The sequence below is a fragment of the Crassostrea angulata genome, unplaced genomic scaffold (genome assembly GCF_025612915.1).
Source record: "Crassostrea angulata isolate pt1a10 unplaced genomic scaffold, ASM2561291v2 HiC_scaffold_274, whole genome shotgun sequence".
Classification (NCBI taxonomy): domain Eukaryota; kingdom Metazoa; phylum Mollusca; class Bivalvia; order Ostreida; family Ostreidae; genus Magallana; species Magallana angulata.
Genome location: NW_026441827.1, coordinates 150,999 through 170,789, shown reverse-complemented (window position 1 = coordinate 170,789; position 19,791 = coordinate 150,999). Strand labels below are relative to the sequence as shown.

Genomic DNA, 19,791 nt, shown 5'->3' with positions numbered 1-19,791 from the left:
ATTCGTGGTGGCTCAATTTTTGTGGTATTAGTGGGTAGTCCTTGTCCACGAATTTACATAAAAAAAACTTATTATAAAAGGTTTGGTTTACCTACTGACAATGAAAACTGACTCGTACACAAAATTACAACCCAACGAACAAGCAAAAATCCCGCAATCCACGAAAATTGACCCCACAAAATTAAATGATTCCACAGTATCCTTACCCCTAAACCATACGCATTCTTGCATTGTGTACTGTGGTGCATTAAATAAAGTGTGCTTCAATTCGTTTTTATTGGACTTTTTTGAGTAATGATAATTATTGATTTGATATAAATTTATTTTATCAGGAATCAAATTATTCTCAAATTAAATTTACTTTGTTTTCTTGTAGCATGAGGACCCCAAATTTCTGAACGTATGGCAATGGAAAGCTGAACTTATCAGACACACCAGCTGTAGTCTCTATTGCCAGAGAAAACAAGGCAAGGGGATACTGGGGGAAACCAAAGACGGATGAACATGTCAGAGCCATTGCCTTGAGACGAATTCGCCAGCAGCATGGAGTAACCAGCAATGAAGTTGATGTACTAGGGCAACATGAACTTCAGTTTGGTACTTTTAGAGGCCAAACGTTTAGCTGTATTCTCGAAAATTGCCTTGGATATGCGGGATGGCTGGTCATGACAATGGAAATAGAGGCAGAATCCAGCAAGGAGCAACCAAAAGACAACAAAGAACAGACCATCAACAAACAAAGATTTCGGAAGTACATGATGCACTTTCCTGAGGGACGAGAGGCAGTAAAGATGAAAAAGGAAACTCATTCGTCTTTGAAGCAGGCTTCTTTCCCTCAAACGTCATCTGTTGGGAAGTCTTCGGAACTTAAGTCCCTGGTGTTAAGCAGCCATTTGACCCCTCACGCTCTACAGCATAGGGCCAAGATACTACTGTCACCTAAGAAAGTTCAGCCTTGTAAGAAAAAGCATAGAATATTACATATATATGTATTTTTCCGGGATTATTTTTATTTTTTTTTTTGGGGGGGGGGTACTTTTTTTCTGCTCCTGCAGTTGTGTGACATAATTTTCATCCATCTGAATTAAAAAAATCTTAATAATCAGCAGAGAAAAGTTCCAGATAGCAAAATTGTTTTCTTTAAAAATAATCAAAGTTTTAACTTTAGTCTTAATATGAGCAAAAAAAACTTTTCATTGGGTTCAAAGATCATATTTATGACAATAATGAACATCACAAAAACTACTAGACCATTTATTGCATTTTTAAATTACCTTAATAAATAAATTATTTATGCTTTTGCATTCTGGCGCCTATGCATTTACAGAAACTGCAATCAAATAAAGAACTTTTTTTGGCATGTAATGAACTTATTTTCTGATTTATCAAGAATAAGATGTTTTGAAATTATTAGAGATATATCTGGGAAAAATATTAATGATTTTAGTAATCAAATTTCTTTACTTTTAAAGCTATACCAACAGACATGACTGATAATGCCCTCCTACATCATGTGCTGGAGGTGGATATATTGCTTTACAGCATGTATTGGGTGATAGAAGTCAGGTGGATTAATGATATTTCATAAAATCAGACAGCAAAATGGCTGCAAATTCATAAATTTAATGATTTAATTGATAAAAACTGTTTTAAAGTAGTTATTCTTATCTCAGTAATTAACTAAACCCTATTAATTGTCATCAGGATAGGAAATGCCTACTCTCTAAGCCAATTTACTCTAGTGGTGGTCATTCTACACATTTAAGAGGGAGTTACTCCCCTTGAATATTTTAGCTAATAAATCATGTCATGACATCTATAGCCAAGAAAATCATCCATTTTCACAAAATGTATTACTTATGGTACAAAATCCATTCAAAATTACACTCAAAGGAGAAATATGAAAATACCATGTAGTCTTGAACATACACTAACATTCTCTGAAAAGTCATCTTGTCGTAATATTAAAAAGCTTATGCTATTCTGAAAAAAAGTACACAACATTTTGCCAATTCCATTGAGGTTTAAGAAAAATATGGCCATTCATTTAAGTGAACCCACCATTTCCAGTTTCCTCTATGCAACACAGATTCACAGGGCTCTCCATAAATAAAGCATCTTTACCTAATCTTTTAGAGGTCAACTGTTGTTCAACCTCCTGAAATAAGAAACCTTATTCAATACTACATACATCTGCTTGATACTATCATGATAAAAGCATCGCATCACTTAGAAATCCCTTTACATGTATACCCTCTCCCTATCTTTTGATTTTTTTCACATGAAGCATTAGTTTGAACACTTTAACCCAATATTATGAAACTTGTGGCAGTTTCCTTGAGTCATTTCTTACACATAATTGAAAACAACCATAACTGGTACTTAAAATTGATCTTTTTTGGTAAATGGATATTTTGTAGCACTAGAATTCCATGAAAAATGTTCAAATTTTACATGTTTTTCGACATTTTTGATGCATATATACAATAAAAGGGTAAAAATATGTTGTTTTTTGTTCATTTCAAGAGTAATTATCATAGCAGATGTTATTTCAAGGTCAAATGTACATTTACATATCCTACATGTAATGGTAATGGAGTCCATTGGAAAGAAGGGGTGGCTTTTTCAATTCTGTAAATACATCTAAAATACCATTTTTTGATAGGAAGGAGCAAAAACTTGAGTTTTTTGACATATTGTATACTTTGATAACTGTATTTGTCTACATGTAAAGTTCATTTGAAATAAAAATATGCTGTTTTAAAAAAATTGGGTGATAGAAGTCAGGTGGATTAATGATATTTCATAAAATCAGACAGCAAAATGGCTGCAAATTCATAAATTTAATGATTTAATTGATAAAAACTGTTTTAAAGTAGTTATTCTTATCTCAGTAATTAACTAAACCCTATTAATTGTCATCAGGATAGGAAATGCCTACTCTCTAAGCCAATTTACTCTAGTGGTGGTCATTCTACACATTTAAGAGGGAGTTACTCCCCTTGAATATTTTAGCTAATAAATCATGTCATGACATCTATAGCCAAGAAAATCATCCATTTTCACAAAATGTATTACTTATGGTACAAAATCCACTCAAAATTACACTCAAAGGAGAAATATGAAATACCATGTAGTCTTTAACATACACTAACATTCTCTGAAAAGTCATCTTGTCGTAATATTAAAAAGCTTATGCTATTCTGAAAAAAGTACACCACATTTTGCCAATTCCATTGAGGTTTAAGAAAAATATGGCCATTTAAGTGAACCCACCATTTCCAGTTTCCTCTATGCAACACAGATTCACAGGGCTCTCCATAAATAAAGCATCTTTACCTAATCTTTTAGAGGTCAACTGTTGTTCAACCTCCTGAAATAAGAAACCTTATTCAATACTACATACATCTGCTTGATACTATCATGATAAAAGCATCACATCACTTAGAAATCCCTTTACATGTATACCCTCTCCCTATCTTTTGATTTTCACATGAAGCATTAGTTTGAACACTTTAACCCAATATTATGAAACTTGTGGCAGTTTCCTTGAGTCATTTCTTACACGTAATTGACAACAACCATCACTGGTATTTAAAATTGATCTTTTTTGGTAAATGGATAATTTGTAGCACTTTTATTCACAAAAAGTCATGTCGCCCTACGTGTGATTTCTTGTTTTCATGAAAAACTAAGCCTATAATCATATTTAGTGGATATCTTATATAGTCTGGTTTCTAGTCTCCTTTCAACTTTGCTAAATTAGTAAGACCTACAAGTGTAATGTGTGCGTTTAATTAAAATGAAATTCAAACACACCCGGGTACCTGGGGACGGCTGAGAATTCCATGAAAAATGTTCAAATTTTACATGTTTTTCGACATTTTTGATGCATATATACAATAAAAGGGTAAAAATATGTTGTTTTTTGTTCATTTCAAGAGTAATTATCATAGCAGATGTTATTTCAAGGTCAAATGTACATTTACATATCCTACATGTAATGGTAATGGAGTCCATTGGAAAGAAGGGGTGGCTTTTTCAATTCTGTAAATACATCTAAAATACCATTTTTTGATAGGAAGGAGCAAAAACTTGAGTTTTTTGACATATTGTATACTTTGATAACTGTATTTGTCTACATGTAAAGTTCATTTGAAATAAAAATATGCTGTTTTAAAAAAATTGGGTGATAGAAGTCAGGTGGATTAATGATATTTCATAAAATCAGACAGCAAAATGGCTGCAAATTCATAAATTTAATGATTTAATTGATAAAAACTGTTTTAAAGTAGTTATTCTTATCTCAGTAATTAACTAAACCCTATTAATTGTCATCAGGATAGGAAATGCCTACTCTCTAAGCCAATTTACTCTAGTGGTGGTCATTCTACACATTTAAGAGGGAGTTACTCCCCTTGAATATTTTAGCTAATAAATCATGTCATGACATCTATAGCCAAGAAAATCATCCATTTTCACAAAATGTATTACTTATGGTACAAAATCCACTCAAAATTACACTCAAAGGAGAAATATGAAATACCATGTAGTCTTTAACATACACTAACATTCTCTGAAAAGTCATCTTGTCGTAATATTAAAAAGCTTATGCTATTCTGAAAAAAGTACACAACATTTTGCCAATTCCATTGAGGTTTAAGAAAAATATGGCCATTTAAGTGAACCCACCATTTCCAGTTTCCTCTATGTAACACAGATTCACAGGGCTCTCCATAAATAAAGCATCTTTACCTAATCTTTTAGAGGTCAACTGTTGTTCAACCTCCTGAAATAAGAAACCTTATTCAATACTACATACATCTGCTTGATACTATCATGATAAAAGCACCACATCACTTAGAAATCCCTTTACATGTATACCCTCTCCCTATCTTTTGATTTTTTTCACATGAAGCATTAGTTTGAACACTTTAACCCAATATTATGAAACTTGTGGCAGTTTCCTTGAGTCATTTCTTACACGTAATTGACAACAACCATCACTGGTATTTAAAATTGATCTTTTTTGGTAAATGGATAATTTGTAGCACTTTTATTCACAAAAAGTCATGTCGCCCTACGTGTGATTTCTTGTTTTCATGAAAAACTAAGCCTATAATCATATTTAGTGGATATCTTATATAGTCTGGTTTCTAGTCTCCTTTCAACTTTGCTAAATTAGTAAGACCTACAAGTGTAATGTGTGCGTTTAATTAAAATGAAATTCAAACACACCCGGGTACCTGGGGACGGCTGAGAATTCCATGAAAAATGTTCAAATTTTACATGTTTTTCGACATTTTTGATGCATATATACAATAAAAGGGTAAAAATATGTTGTTTTTTGTTCATTTCAAGAGTAATTATCATAGCAGATGTTATTTCAAGGTCAAATGTACATTTACATATCCTACATGTAATGGTAATGGAGTCCATTGGAAAGAAGGGGTGGCTTTTTCAATTCTGTAAATACATCTAAAATACCATTTTTTGATAGGAAGGAGCAAAAACTTGAGTTTTTTGACATATTGTATACTTTGATAACTGTATTTGTCTACATGTAAAGTTCATTTGAAATAAAAATATGCTGTTTTAAAAAAATTGGGTGATAGAAGTCAGGTGGATTAATGATATTTCATAAAATCAGACAGCAAAATGGCTGCAAATTCATAAATTTAATGATTTAATTGATAAAAACTGTTTTAAAGTAGTTATTCTTATCTCAGTAATTAACTAAACCCTATTAATTGTCATCAGGATAGGAAATGCCTACTCTCTAAGCCAATTTACTCTAGTGGTGGTCATTCTACACATTTAAGAGGGAGTTACTCCCCTTGAATATTTTAGCTAATAAATCATGTCATGACATCTATAGCCAAGAAAATCATCCATTTTCACAAAATGTATTACTTATGGTACAAAATCCACTCAAAATTACACTCAAAGGAGAAATATGAAATACCATGTAGTCTTTAACATACACTAACATTCTCTGAAAAGTCATCTTGTCGTAATATTAAAAAGCTTATGCTATTCTGAAAAAAGTACACCACATTTTGCCAATTCCATTGAGGTTTAAGAAAAATATGGCCATTTAAGTGAACCCACCATTTCCAGTTTCCTCTATGTAACACAGATTCACAGGGCTCTCCATAAATAAAGCATCTTTACCTAATCTTTTAGAGGTCAACTGTTGTTCAACCTCCTGAAATAAGAAACCTTATTCATTACTACATACATCTGCTTGATACTATCATGATAAAAGCATCACATCACTTAGAAATCCCTTTACATGTATACCCTCTCCCTATCTTTTGATTTTCACATGAAGCATTAGTTTGAACACTTTAACCCAATATTATCAAACTTGTGGCAGTTTCCTTGAGTCATTTCTTACACATCATTGAAAACAACCATCGATATCACTGGTATTTAAAATTGATCTTTTTTGGTAAATGGATAATTTGTAGCACTTTTATTCACAAAAAGTCATGTCGCCCTACGTGTGATTTCTTGTTTTCATGAAAAACTAAGCCTATAATCATATTTAGTGGATATCTTATATAGTCTGGTTTCTAGTCTCCTTTTAACTTTGCTAAATTAGTAAGACCTACAAGTGTAATGTGTGCGTTTAATTAAAATGAAATTCAAACACACCCGGGTACCTGGGGACGGCTGAGAATTCCATGAAAAAGGTTCAAATTTTACATGTTTTTCGACATTTTTGATGCATATATACAATAAAAGGGTAAAAATATGTTGTTTTTTGTTCATTTCAAGAGTAATTATCATAGCAGATGTTATTTCAAGGTCAAATGTACATTTACATATCCTACATGTAATGGTAATGGAGTCCATTGGAAAGAAGGGGTGGCTTTTTCAATTCTGTAAATACATCTAAAATACCATTTTTTGATAGGAAGGAGCAAAAACTTGAGTTTTTTGACATATTGTATACTTTGATAACTGTATTTGTCTACATGTAAAGTTCATTTGAAATAAAAATATGCTGTTTTAAAAAAATTGGGTGATAGAAGTCAGGTGGATTAATGATATTTCATAAAATCAGACAGCAAAATGGCTGCAAATTCATAAATTTTATGATTTAATTGATAAAAACTGTTTTAAAGTATTTATTCTTATCTCAGTAATTAACTAAACCCTATTAATTGTCATCAGGATAGGAAATGCCTACTCTCTAAGCCAATTTACTCTAGTGGTGGTCATTCTACATATTTAAGAGGGAGTTACTCCCCTTGAATATTTTAGCTAATAAATCATGTCATGACATCTATAGCCAAGAAAATCATCCATTTTCACAAAATGTATTACTTATGGTACAAAATCCACTCAAAATTACACTCAAAGGAGAAATATGAAAATACCATGTAGTCTTGAACATACACTAACATTCTCTGAAAAGTCATCTTGTCGTAATATTAAAAAGCTTATGCTATTCTGAAAAAAAGTACACCACATTTTGCCAATTCCAATGAGGTTTAAGAAAAATATGGCCATTCATTCAAGTGAACCCACCATTTCCAGTTTCCTCTATGTAACACAGATTCACAGGGCTCTCCATAAATAAAGCATCTTTACCTAATCTTTTAGAGGTCAACTGTTGTTCAACCTCCTGAAATAAGAAACCTTATTCAATACTACATACATCTGCTTGATACTATCATGATAAAAGCATCACATCACTTAGAAATCCCTTTACATGTATACCCTCTCCCTATCTTTTGATTTTCACATGAAGCATTAGTTTGAACACTTTAACCCAATATTATGAAACTTGTGGCAGTTTCCTTGAGTCATTTCTTACACATCATTGAAAACAACCATCGATATCACTGGTATTTAAAATTGATCTTTTTTGGTAAATGGATAATTTGTAGCACTTTTATTCACAAAAAGTCATGTCGCCCTACGTGTGATTTCTTGTTTTCATGAAAAACTAAGCCTATAATCATATTTAGTGGATATCTTATATAGTCTGGTTTCTAGTCTCCTTTTAACTTTGCTAAATTAGTAAGACCTACAAGTGTAATGTGTGCGTTTAATTAAAATGAAATTCAAACACACCCGGGTACCTGGGGACGGCTGAGAATTCCATGAAAAAGGTTCAAATTTTACATGTTTTTTCGACATTTTTGATGCATATATACAATAAAAGGGTAAAAATATGTTGTTTTTTGTTCATTTCAAGAGTAATTATCATAGCAGATGTTATTTCAAGGTCAAATGTACATTTACATATCCTACATGTAATGGTAATGGAGTCCATTGGAAAGAAGGGGTGGCTTTTTCAATTCTGTAAATACATCTAAAATACCATTTTTTGATAGGAGGGAGCAAAAACTTGAGTTTTTTGACATATTGTAAACTTTGATAACTGTATTTGTCTACATGTAAAGTTCATTTGAAATAAAAATATGCTGTTTTTAAAAAATTGGGTGATAGAAGTCAGGTGGATTAATGATATTTCATAAAATCAGACAGCAAAATGGCTGCAAATTCATAGATTTAATGATTTAATTGATAAAAACTGTTTTAAAGTATTTATTCTTATCTCAGTAATTAACTAAACCCTATTAATTGTCATCAGGATAGGAAATGCCTACTCTCTAAGCCAATTTACTCTAGTGGTGGTCATTCTACACATTTAAGAGGGAGTTACTCCCCTTGAATATTTTAGCTAATAAATCATGTCATATAGTCTATACTGCTAAAGTGGTCACCTCTATTAACCAGTCACCTTTTGTACGCAGTCGTATTTTATTTTCTTCCAAAAAAATCTTATGTGATTGCCCTCTACAGAAAAAATGATTGGAAACTGTAAATAATTGGAATTTTTTGTTGTTGAAAAAAATTGCACAATCGTTCCCAAAAATGAACTTGACCTAGATCTTAATTATCATGATAAATATGTTTTACTTGCATATTTCAAAATGTGTAACCTCTGTGAAGAAATCGAACAGAAAGTACAAACAACTGGAATTGTTCTAAGTTCAAGGGGCATAACTCAACATTAGACATAAAATTAATTTTTAAATTCTCATTCTAGCCCGCCCCTCTGAAAATGGCCCGCCCCTAATTATTTTATTTTATTTTGAAAAAAAAAAATTGTGTGAAAAAAACTGAAAAAAAAATTGTGCTCATTGTACAAAAAATTCATAAGGATACAAATGTCTTCATACATTAACAGTTAAGTCGAAATAAAATGGAATTTAAAGATAACAAATGGGTTTATAAACTCATATTAGCAATGACAACTTATTACATTGTAACAAGCTTATTTTTAGAACATGAACGGTGATAAACATGATAAAGGTGTTTAAAAAAAAATAAATAACAATTGTCAATCTGCACCATATTTTTTGCAAATCAGGATGAGAATCTAAATATTAATTTCATATCGCCTAATAATAAAGTCATTTCAGTGTACATGTATGTGACAGTGTATATTCTTATAAAAAGCTGGCTTATCTGCTAGAATGAATAGCGATTAATTGCTTAGCAATTATTCAATCAATTGCCTCCCCTAATTAAAACCAAATCATATAAATTTCTATGATGAACTTCAGAATCCTATTTATTGCAAAAAGATTTTTTATCAATTCTATTTTTCTCACATATAGTACTCATTTTGATCATCTGAAACCTAATTTATTAATGCGACAAACATTTAATGACACATAGCTTAAAATACTGCCCCTTAAAAATGTGTACCAGTAGTTGTATACTACATGTTCATTTACACATACAAGTAATTCATGAATCAATTCAGTACATTTACACATGCAAGTAATTCATGTATGAACACTTTTTGTAGATTTTCAAATTTAACATGTAACAGTATACAGTTGTTGACTGGGGTCGAGGGCAACAGTTGATCTGTTGGACCGGCTCGCAAACTGTTGCCCAAGGCCGAAGGCCGAGGGCAACAGTTTGCGAGCCGGTCCAACAGTTCAACTGTTGCCCGAGACACAGTCAACAACTGTTTTGTTATACCCCTCCTATTTTAATTAAAAAATCACTGATCTCATTAAAATTAAACACTTGATATGGAGCAAAGAATAAATTGTTCAACTGTTACCTGAGACACAATTAACAACGGTTTAGTTATATCCCTACTTATATAAGTATGGTATAACTAATTTATCATTATATATTTAATAAAAAGAAACACTCATCTCACTAATATTAACAAGATTTTATTTGAACACTTATATGGAACATATAATGAATAAATAATAGTTCAATTGTTGAATAATCAGGTAAATTATTATAAAAAAAAATATCACAGTAAATCTGATTAAAATTATCACATTTGCAATGTGTGAAGATATTTAAAATGTGTTTATAAGCTTGAAGTAAAAGCAGAATTAATAAACAGTTAAACATTAGTTAACAACTTTAAAATAAAACTACAAAAAATGTACATGAAATTAAATTATGATCACAGACATTTTAAAAAATTGCACAAGTTTTAAAAAATTGAGTACATTAAAAAACATTTGTAGCTAACATTTTGTAAACAAATAACTTCAACAGCAACTTTAATAAAATTAAATACATGTAACATCAAACACCCAAAAGATTCCTACAGGCACTTTTTTCATAAATACAGCAAGTTATGCATACAATTTAGTTATTGTGTATTGTAATGTTGCAGCCATGGAAAGAAAAAACAGATTTAGCTGTTTTAACATTAGGAATGCTGATTCCAGTTCCATGAAGATTTCCAAACATGGGGTTGTCAAGAATGGCAGCTAAATCTCTGTCATCAACATCGACAATGTCCTGGAGTTCTTGCACATTTGAGGCTAGATCTGGCATTAAATTGTTCTCAATTTGTTGAAGGGGTGTATGTTGAATTGGCGCAGACTTGCATACGGATAATTTTGTTGTTAAGGCATCTGACATATTGCGTTTTTGGGAATTGCTTAATTTGGAGGAATAATGTTTTAAGCTGCTTTCTGATTTATGTTTAGAAATACCAATAATGTGTCGAGACTCATAGCCACATTCATCCAGCATGGTTATGCAGGTGGCTCGTATGCAATGATTAGTATACACACATGTAAGTCCTGCATCTTTGCTAATCCTCTGCATCATACTTCCTAAGACATTCTTTCCAACAACCATATTGTCATACCAAACAGGTGAATGATCATCAATGCTTGTCTTTGGACGTTGCCATAGAGAGTCGCAGTCTGCATTTAGCTTGGCGATATATTTCTCAAAACTCATAACTGGACAATTGGAATTTCCTACAAAATATTAAACAGAGTCACAATTTTTAATACATGTATTTGCATTGTCATTTTGTATATATATCATCTAAATATATATGTGTGTAATACATTTTAGGATAAATTAAATAGAAAAAAAAAGTTTTAATTATGCACACATTTATTTTGTTATATGCACTCACCGGGTTGCTCATACATCCTTCCTCCATCCTGGTCATCATCATTACAATTCAGACCTCTATGATTCTTTGTTAGCTTTGCAGTGGTGCATGCGACATACCTCCTGCTGTCATGGTCCTTCCGGATTACATAGTCACTCTTTTTCATTCCACGAAGATTTTCTCTTCCTCGGTTGCAAAAGTACAACATTATTTCAAAGAAAACTTTCTGTTGAAGGACTTAGGACTGTCACAACTAAACACACCGTTTTTGTACAAAATTTCCAGGTCTTGTTCGCTTATTACTTCCTTATGCTGCACCTCTCCAACACCCTCTTTCTTTATTTGGACCATGGCGGCGAAGAAAACGTCGTTTGCTGGTTTAAATCTAGCGTCGTTAATGATGTCAACTTCGTGCGATTTTTCGAACGATTTCTGTAATCCATACCTTATGGAAATCATCGACTTTTTTGCATACATGGAGCCGTCTTTCTTTCTCGCAGCGCAATAAAACTTCCTGAGAACTTCCACGATTTCTTCACATGATTAATCTTTTAAAAGATGTAGGGACAGGTCTAGCGTTGATAGATAATCATTCAGTATATTTTCTGCAGTTTTTACAACATTTTTGGTATTCTTACTGTCTCTACTTTCCAAAATTGATCTTATTTCCTCTTCTGAAGCTTCGCCAAACCGAGCAGCGGCAGCCATGTTTGTATACCAAACGACAGGAAAGATAACTCGTTTTCGCGGAATATGACGTCACCGGTCAACAGTCTTTTTTAACAGTCGATTTTAACAGTTCCAGTCCAACAGTCAAAATGCTGGACTTTTTTTCGTATAGGGGTATAACAATGCAGTTTATTATACACTTACATCCAAAGCCAAGAATCTCTACTTCATGAAGTCTCCCATCAAATGACAGCTTGAACTTGCTCCCAACTTTTCTGTCATCTTTCCCAACAAGTCTTTTTGATTCGATGATGGCAGTGCATCCATCCCAATCGAAGAGGACAAGTGCCCACTTTTTGGATGCTTCATCTAAGTAAAAATAAAAAAAATTAAATATGTAAGATACAGTACAGACAAAAAATACAAAGCATTTATCTCATAATGTAATATTAAACTATAATAACACTACAGACATATTAGACATAAGGGGAAGAAGATATGTTTCGGACAAGAATTTTTCATATAATTCTGCTATGACCTTCACATTCAACCTAAAAACATGGTACAAGGTCACTACACACCCTTTAACTAAAGCCACTCGGTGGGTGTAGTATGAGCCAGATTGGGCCAAGGGGAGAGAAGACATGCTATGGACAAGAGATATTGGATGGTGTCCTTGAGACATACAGATGGAGGGACGGACTGATTACTATAGGGCGCCTGCGGAGCTGGGCCCTAAGTAGCAATAATATCTGCTAAATAAAAGATATTCTGAACCAAATTTTTTTTTAATGAAATCTACATTCTATACTTATTTCACTGTGAAAAATGCCCTTTAACAACAAAATTAAGATGCTTGTCCAATCAATAGTTTTTAGAAGTACCTTTCTGAAGATCACTCAAATTTAACACAAGATTTAGACTTCTCGACCTCCCCCCTCTGCTTTATGGCCCCTGTAGCTTTTGTTATAAACACCATTTCAATACACTGAATCTTGTGTAAGGATAGGAAGCAATGTAACACTGTGTTTCCATTGTAAATCAGGACTTGGACAAGGAGAGAAACTCGCACATACACTGTCTGCATTATTTAGAACGACTTAGCTTCAAAATATCAAATACACTTTGGTATCTAAATAAAACATGATGGTGATACAGACATAAGTGTGCTACAGAAGATAAAGTGCTGGTTAATAAATGATATTCAGATTTATGTTAACTACTTATTCTAATCTAAACGGTTCATCAGTGCATCAACTGGAACCTCCAAATAAACATCAATCAAGAATCATATGTAGTCTGTTTACACACACAAAATGAAATAAATGCTGCCATGATAAGAAGAACACACTTGAACAAGGAATCTATAATATTATTTTGAAAGTTCATTAAATTTATCAGCTAGTTTAATGCATTATAATTATTATCATTTAACTGTTTCATGTTACACGTGTTAAAAACTGAAACAATTGTTAAATAGGCCATCCTTTAAAAAAAATTGTTCTGAAATACCACCTGGGAGTTTTCAGACCCATGGAGGAGGGAGGAAATTGTTTTTTTCTCAAACTAGAGGTTCAACCTTTTAAAAATTGTTAAAAAATAAAATTTTGAATGATCTTGTAGCTATGTAAACATTCATTTGTATGATTAAAATAAAACTAGAAAAAAGTAAATTCTAATCTTTTTGCTAATAAAATGTTGTCAGCAGAGGGTATTTCAATTAGGCGAGAGACAATTCCAAAAAAACAATATTTTATTTTGGCTTTTTTTCTTGTTCTATCTGAATACATGATATCTTATTCTCTAAATAAATCCATCCATTGTCAAGTTTTATGTCTCAATAATTTCAACAATCACGACCATATATACATGAGGCTAGGCACAATTACTTAAAATGTATTACCGTAATCTAAAAAAATGAACATAAGTTTTTTCTTCTTCTTTTTTTCTCCCCTCTTTTATCTCTCCCTCTATCCCTCTTTCTCTCTTTCTCTCTCTCTCTCTCTCTCTCTCAATAATTATTAATCATCAGGGAGCTCTAGTTAATTTTTAATACATTAGATTAAATATCAAATTCTAAAAATCTGCAGGGCAATGTGAATAACAGAGTGAATAACTGATTATCTGACTGTGTACTTATGTGAACCAATTTAATGATTGATATTTTGAGTGGGGGTGGAAAATCAAGGTAAATGAATCAAAACATTCTTATATCTTAATTATAATACAAACAACACTAATTATTTCATATAATGTGTGCATCACCAAAAATTATGTTGAATTAAGAGTAATCAAAAGTAATTGAAAAAGTATTATTGATCATGTATGTTGATAAAAAAAAAATCTTCATTGAATTTATGTAATTATGTTCCAGAAAAATGTAATCACTGTGACATTGATAGGGGGTGGTGTACATGCATGTACCCCAAAATTATATGTGCACATGTACCATAAAGTTATGATTGGTTCATGCTGACAATTATAAGCACAGAACTCTATAATTCATTTAATGATTTGGTACAATCAAGACTTAATTAACAGTATAAGTAGAGCATTACTAAATTTGTCTGACTGTGTAGATTACATGGTAAAGGAAAAAAAACAGTAAACATAAATTATTAACTGACACTTAGAAATAAACTTTCCTGTCCATGCAACTAATTTACACGTTGAATGTAAATATATAAAAGTAAATGATTGATCATGTTAACAGATACATGGTTTGGTTTTAGAATCTGATGTTGACAGATTATTCCTAAAATACTGTGCAATTCATGTTAATTTTCATGAATAATTTGTACAATAATTGTCAATAAATGCATTTAAGTGGATGAGGTAAGAAATACATGTGTGTACTATGTATAATCACATATTATGATCATAAATATACATACTAGTCTATAAAAGCTTCACATCTTAGTTAATATTCAATGGAAACTTGAACATGCACATACTTATGTAACATTTTTATATAAAAAATGCTAAGTCTAATATGTTTTTTCTATATAGCCTAGGGAATTTTACAATTGCATGAAGCTTAAGCAATATTACCTATAAAAAATGGGAATCGCGGCATTGTCTTCTTACTTAGTCAAAATACTTCAGACATTGATCACTGTAACTTTTCTTATAATCAGCCCTCAACTCAAAAAGTTTCTCCTTTGTTAAAATACAGTATCATCCAATCAAATCAATGTAGCTAGGTCATCAACAAAGGTTAAAAAATGAAATTGACATCTATGTATGGCTTCTCTCTGTGTATCACCGGTCAACACAGATACTGCGTAGTAGCTCCTTTGTTTCCTATATGCTCCTCTAAGTTACCATTTAGGAGCGACACACCTACCCCCTCGTTTTTGACACTTGTGTTTCTATAACAATTAGCTTTGATCTGAATGTTGACTATTCATGCTATATACTACATTATTTACAAGTGAGAAAAAAAAATAGTTTACTTGTTTTTAAGTTTTGTTTGGTATATCAACCAACTTTAGATTTTAAATTATGTGGAATATGGCATTTCGATGAAATATAGTACATAAATAATAGTAACACTTGAAAGGGGAGGGGGATACATGTACCGTTATCATATCATACATGTCTTTGGGTGTTTTACATGCTGTCTTTGAGTGTTTTACATGCATATTAATATTAATATAGACATACACCATTATTCCACCACACTTCAATTTAAAGGAATTAAAAGTTCACATGTAAATCAAAATAATCATGATAATTATCATTACACGTTACATTTATTTTAAGATGATCATATTTTCTATATTAATATATCTACAAAACAATATACAAGTGACAGTCTTGCGCGACTACAAAACCTGTACAAACTATCAAAAATGTAAATAATGTTTATAAAATTCATATATAGAAAAAAATGAGAAAAATAAACAAATGTTCAAGATGGATAGACTGATTCATAAATCTCCTGTTTTAATCGTGCTTTAGTGAACACACCTCTGTAGGCCTACACGTGTACTACATGTATGTAAGTGCATGTAACATGTCTTCAACAGTGTGAAACTTGTGATCTGTGCCTGATTTTGGTTTACTTGTATATATCAATGTATAACATAGACCCCATAAACCAAGATGCTTACGAGTTGTTTTGAGTAAATAACACAAGGAAATGAAGTAACAAGATTAGCTCGGTATATCAATAATATGTGATATTTTTTAATTCAAATCGCCGAGGAAATTCGAATCGATTCTGCAATTGATACAGAATTTCTTTTCTTATCAACCCATGTGGCAGGGTTCTACATTAAACAAAAATAACTAACATATAATGTAGGAACTAAACTTTGCCAGTAAACTATATTCATTGAATAATACATCTGAGATAGGCCTATAAACAGCTGATAAATTGCACATGCTGTGCAAATGCTCATGAGTGATTGTAAGATTTACTGTAATACAAGTATATTCGGAATTCGGTTGAATCACAACAACAATTAGTGCGATAACAGTGAATTGTAAATGACAAAACTTACCTCATTCAGAACATTAAGTATCCTTGACTCAACAGAAACTGTAAGATAAATCCATCCTCCATCTCCGCAACCGATCTGCGCGACACGTGGGTCGAGAAAATGCGAGTTATATTAACATAATGATTAACATCCGATCCGTTTTGACAGTTATTTCATTTTCGCTTCCTTATCGTTAATAAAGTACTCTTTTGAAGCTTCTATAAATGAAAATAATGTTATATAATTTAAAAAATAAAGCAAATTAAGCTGTTTGTTGCTTGTTTCGTTTTGGGTTTTTTTCATTCTTAAAATTTGATCTTTTTTCTTAACCGATCCCGATGTTTAATGCTATGCTATGGTATGCTATGGTATGCTATGGTATGATATGGAGAATGGAGCTCTGAAAGCTATGCTATGAGATTTTAATGCTATGCTATGAGATTTCAATGCTATGCTATGAGATTTCAATGCTATGATATGCTATGGTGTATGTTGTAAAAGATATGCATGAAATGACTGTACCCGGGTGTGTTTGAATTTCATTTTAATTAAACGCACACATTACACTTGTAGGTCTTACTAATTTAGCAAAGTTAAAAGGAGACTAGAAACCAGACTATATAAGATATCCACTAAATATGATTATAGGCTTAGTTTTTCATGAAAACAAGAAATCACACGTAGGGCGACATGACTTTTTGTGAATAAAAGTGCTACAAATTATCCATTTACCAAAAAAGATCAATTTTAAATACCAGTGATGGTTGTTTTCAATGATGTGTAAGAAATGACTCAAGGAAACTGCCACAAGTTTGATAATATTGGGTTAAAGTGTTCAAACTAATGCTTCATGTGAAAATCAAAAGATAGGGAGAGGGTATACATGTAAAGGGATTTCTAAGTGATGTGATGCTTTTATCATGCTAGTATCAAGCAGATGTATGTAGTATTGAATAAGGTTTCTTATTTCAGGAGGTTGAACAACAGTTGACCTCTAAAAGATTAGGTAAAGATGCTTTATTTATGGAGAGCCCTGTGAATCTGTGTTACATAGAGGAAACTGGAAATGGTGGGTTCACTTAAATGGCCATATTTTTCTTAAACCTCAATGGAATTGGCAAAATGTGGTGTACTTTTTTTCAGAATAGCATAAGCTTTTTAATATTACGACAAGATGACTTTTTCAGAGAATGTTAGTGTATGTTCAAGACTACATGGTATTTTCATATTTCTCCTTTGAGTGTAATTTTGAGTGGATTTTGTACCATAAGTAATACATTTTGTGAAAATGGATGATTTTCTTGGTTATTGATGTCATGACATGATTTATTAGCTAAAATATTCAAGGGGAGTAACTCCCTCTTAAATGTGTAGAATAACCACCACTAGAGTAAATTGGCTTAGAGAGTAGGCATTTCCTATCCTGATGACAATTAATAGGGTTTAGTCAATTACTGAGATAAGAATAAATACTTTAAAACAGTTTTTATCAATTAAATCATTAAATTTATGAATTTGCAGCCATTTTGCTGTCTGATTTTATGAAATATCATTAATCCACCTGACTTCTATCACCCAATTTTTTTAAAACAGCGTATTTTTATTTCAAATGAACTTTACATGTTATCAAAGTATACAATATGTCAAAAAACTCAAGTTTTTGCTCCTTCCTATCAAAAAATGGTATTTTAGATGTATTTACAGAATTGAAAAAGCCACCCCTTCTTTCCAATGGACTCCATTACCATTACATGTAAGATATGTAAATGTACATTTGACCTTGAAATAACATCTACTATGATAATTACTCTTGAAATGAACAAAAAACAACATATTTTTACCCTTTTATTGTATATATGCATCAAAAATGTAGAAAAACATGTAAAATTTGAACATTTTTCATGGAATTCTCAGCCGTCCCCAGGTACCCGGGTGTGTTTGAATTTCATTTTAATTAAACGCACACATTACACTTGTAGGTCTTACTAATTTAGCAAAGTTAAAAGGAGACTAGAAACCAGACTATATAAGATATCCACTAAATCTGATTATAGGCTTAGTTTTTCATGAAAACAAGAAATCACACGTAGGGCGACATGACTTTTTGTGAATAAAAGTGCTACAAATTATCCATTTACCAAAAAAGATCAATTTTAAATACCAGTGATGGTTGTTTTCAATGATGTGTAAGAAATGACTCAAGGAAACTGCCACAAGTTTGATAATATTGGGTTAAAGTGTTCAAACTAATGCTTCATGTGAAAATCAAAAGATAGGGAGAGGGTATACATGTAAAGGGATTTCTAAGTGATGTGATGCTTTTATCATGCTAGTATCAAGCAGATGTATGTAGTATTGAATAAGGTTTCTTATTTCAGGAGGTTGAACAACAGTTGACCTCTAAAAGATTAGGTAAATATGCTTTATTTATGGAGAGCCCTGTGAATCTGTGTTACATAGAGGAAACTGGAAATGGTGGGTTCACTTAAATGGCCATATTTTTCTTAAACCTCAATGGAATTGGCAAAATGTGGTGTACTTTTTTTCAGAATAGCATAAGCTTTTTAATATTACGACAAGATGACTTTTTCAGAGAATGTTAGTGTATGTTCAAGACTACATGGTATTTTCATATTTCTCCTTTGAGTGTAATTTTGAGTGGATTTTGTACCATAAGTAATACATTTTGTTAAAATGGATGATTTTCTTGGTTATTGATGTCATGACATGATTTATTAGCTAAAATATTCAAGGGGAGTAACTCCCTCTTAAATGTGTAGAATAACCACCACTAGAGTAAATTGGCTTAGAGAGTAGGCATTTCCTATCCTGATGACAATTAATAGGGTTTAGTCAATTACTGAGATAAGAATAAATACTTTAAAACAGTTTTTATCAATTAAATCATTAAATTTATGAATTTGCAGCCATTTTGCTGTCTGATTTTATGAAATATCATTAATCCACCTGACTTCTATCACCCAATTTTTTTAAAACAGCGTATTTTTATTTCAAATGAACTTTACATGTTATCAAAGTATACAATATGTCAAAAAACTCAAGTTTTTGCTCCTTCCTATCAAAAAATGGTATTTTAGATGTATTTACAGAATTGAAAAAGCCACCCCTTCTTTCCAATGGACTCCATTACCATTACATGTAAGATATGTAAATGTACATTTGACCTTGAAATAACATCTACTATGATAATTA

At 31.7% G+C, this 19,791-nt stretch overlaps 1 protein-coding gene and 1 pseudogene across 1 annotated transcript; one reads left to right on the top strand and one right to left on the bottom strand.

Moving 5' to 3' along the window:
* The first annotated feature begins 301 nt into the window (after positions 1-301).
* On the top strand, positions 302-9,100 carry LOC128170001 (uncharacterized; annotated as a pseudogene).
* Positions 9,101-10,537: 1,437 nt separating this feature from the next.
* LOC128170003 (uncharacterized) lies at positions 10,538-11,651 on the bottom strand. Its single transcript, XM_052835998.1, has 2 exons — positions 11,444-11,651; positions 10,538-11,279 (listed from the first exon to the last, which is right to left on the bottom strand). The coding sequence occupies exons 1-2, from the start codon at positions 11,628-11,630 to the stop codon at positions 10,654-10,656; spliced, it is 813 nt and encodes a 270-aa protein (XP_052691958.1). The 5' UTR covers positions 11,631-11,651; the 3' UTR covers positions 10,538-10,653.
* Positions 11,652-19,791: the final 8,140 nt, after the last annotated feature.

Coding starts and splice junctions, on each gene's coding strand:
- LOC128170003 (XM_052835998.1), bottom strand. CDS start 11,630: ATGTTGTACTTTTGCAACCGAGGAAGAGAAAATCTTCGTGGAATGAAA. Junction 11,280..11,443: donor AAGGATGTATGAGCAACCCG/GTGAGTGCATAT, acceptor AATATTTTGTAG/GAAATTCCAATTGTCCAGTT.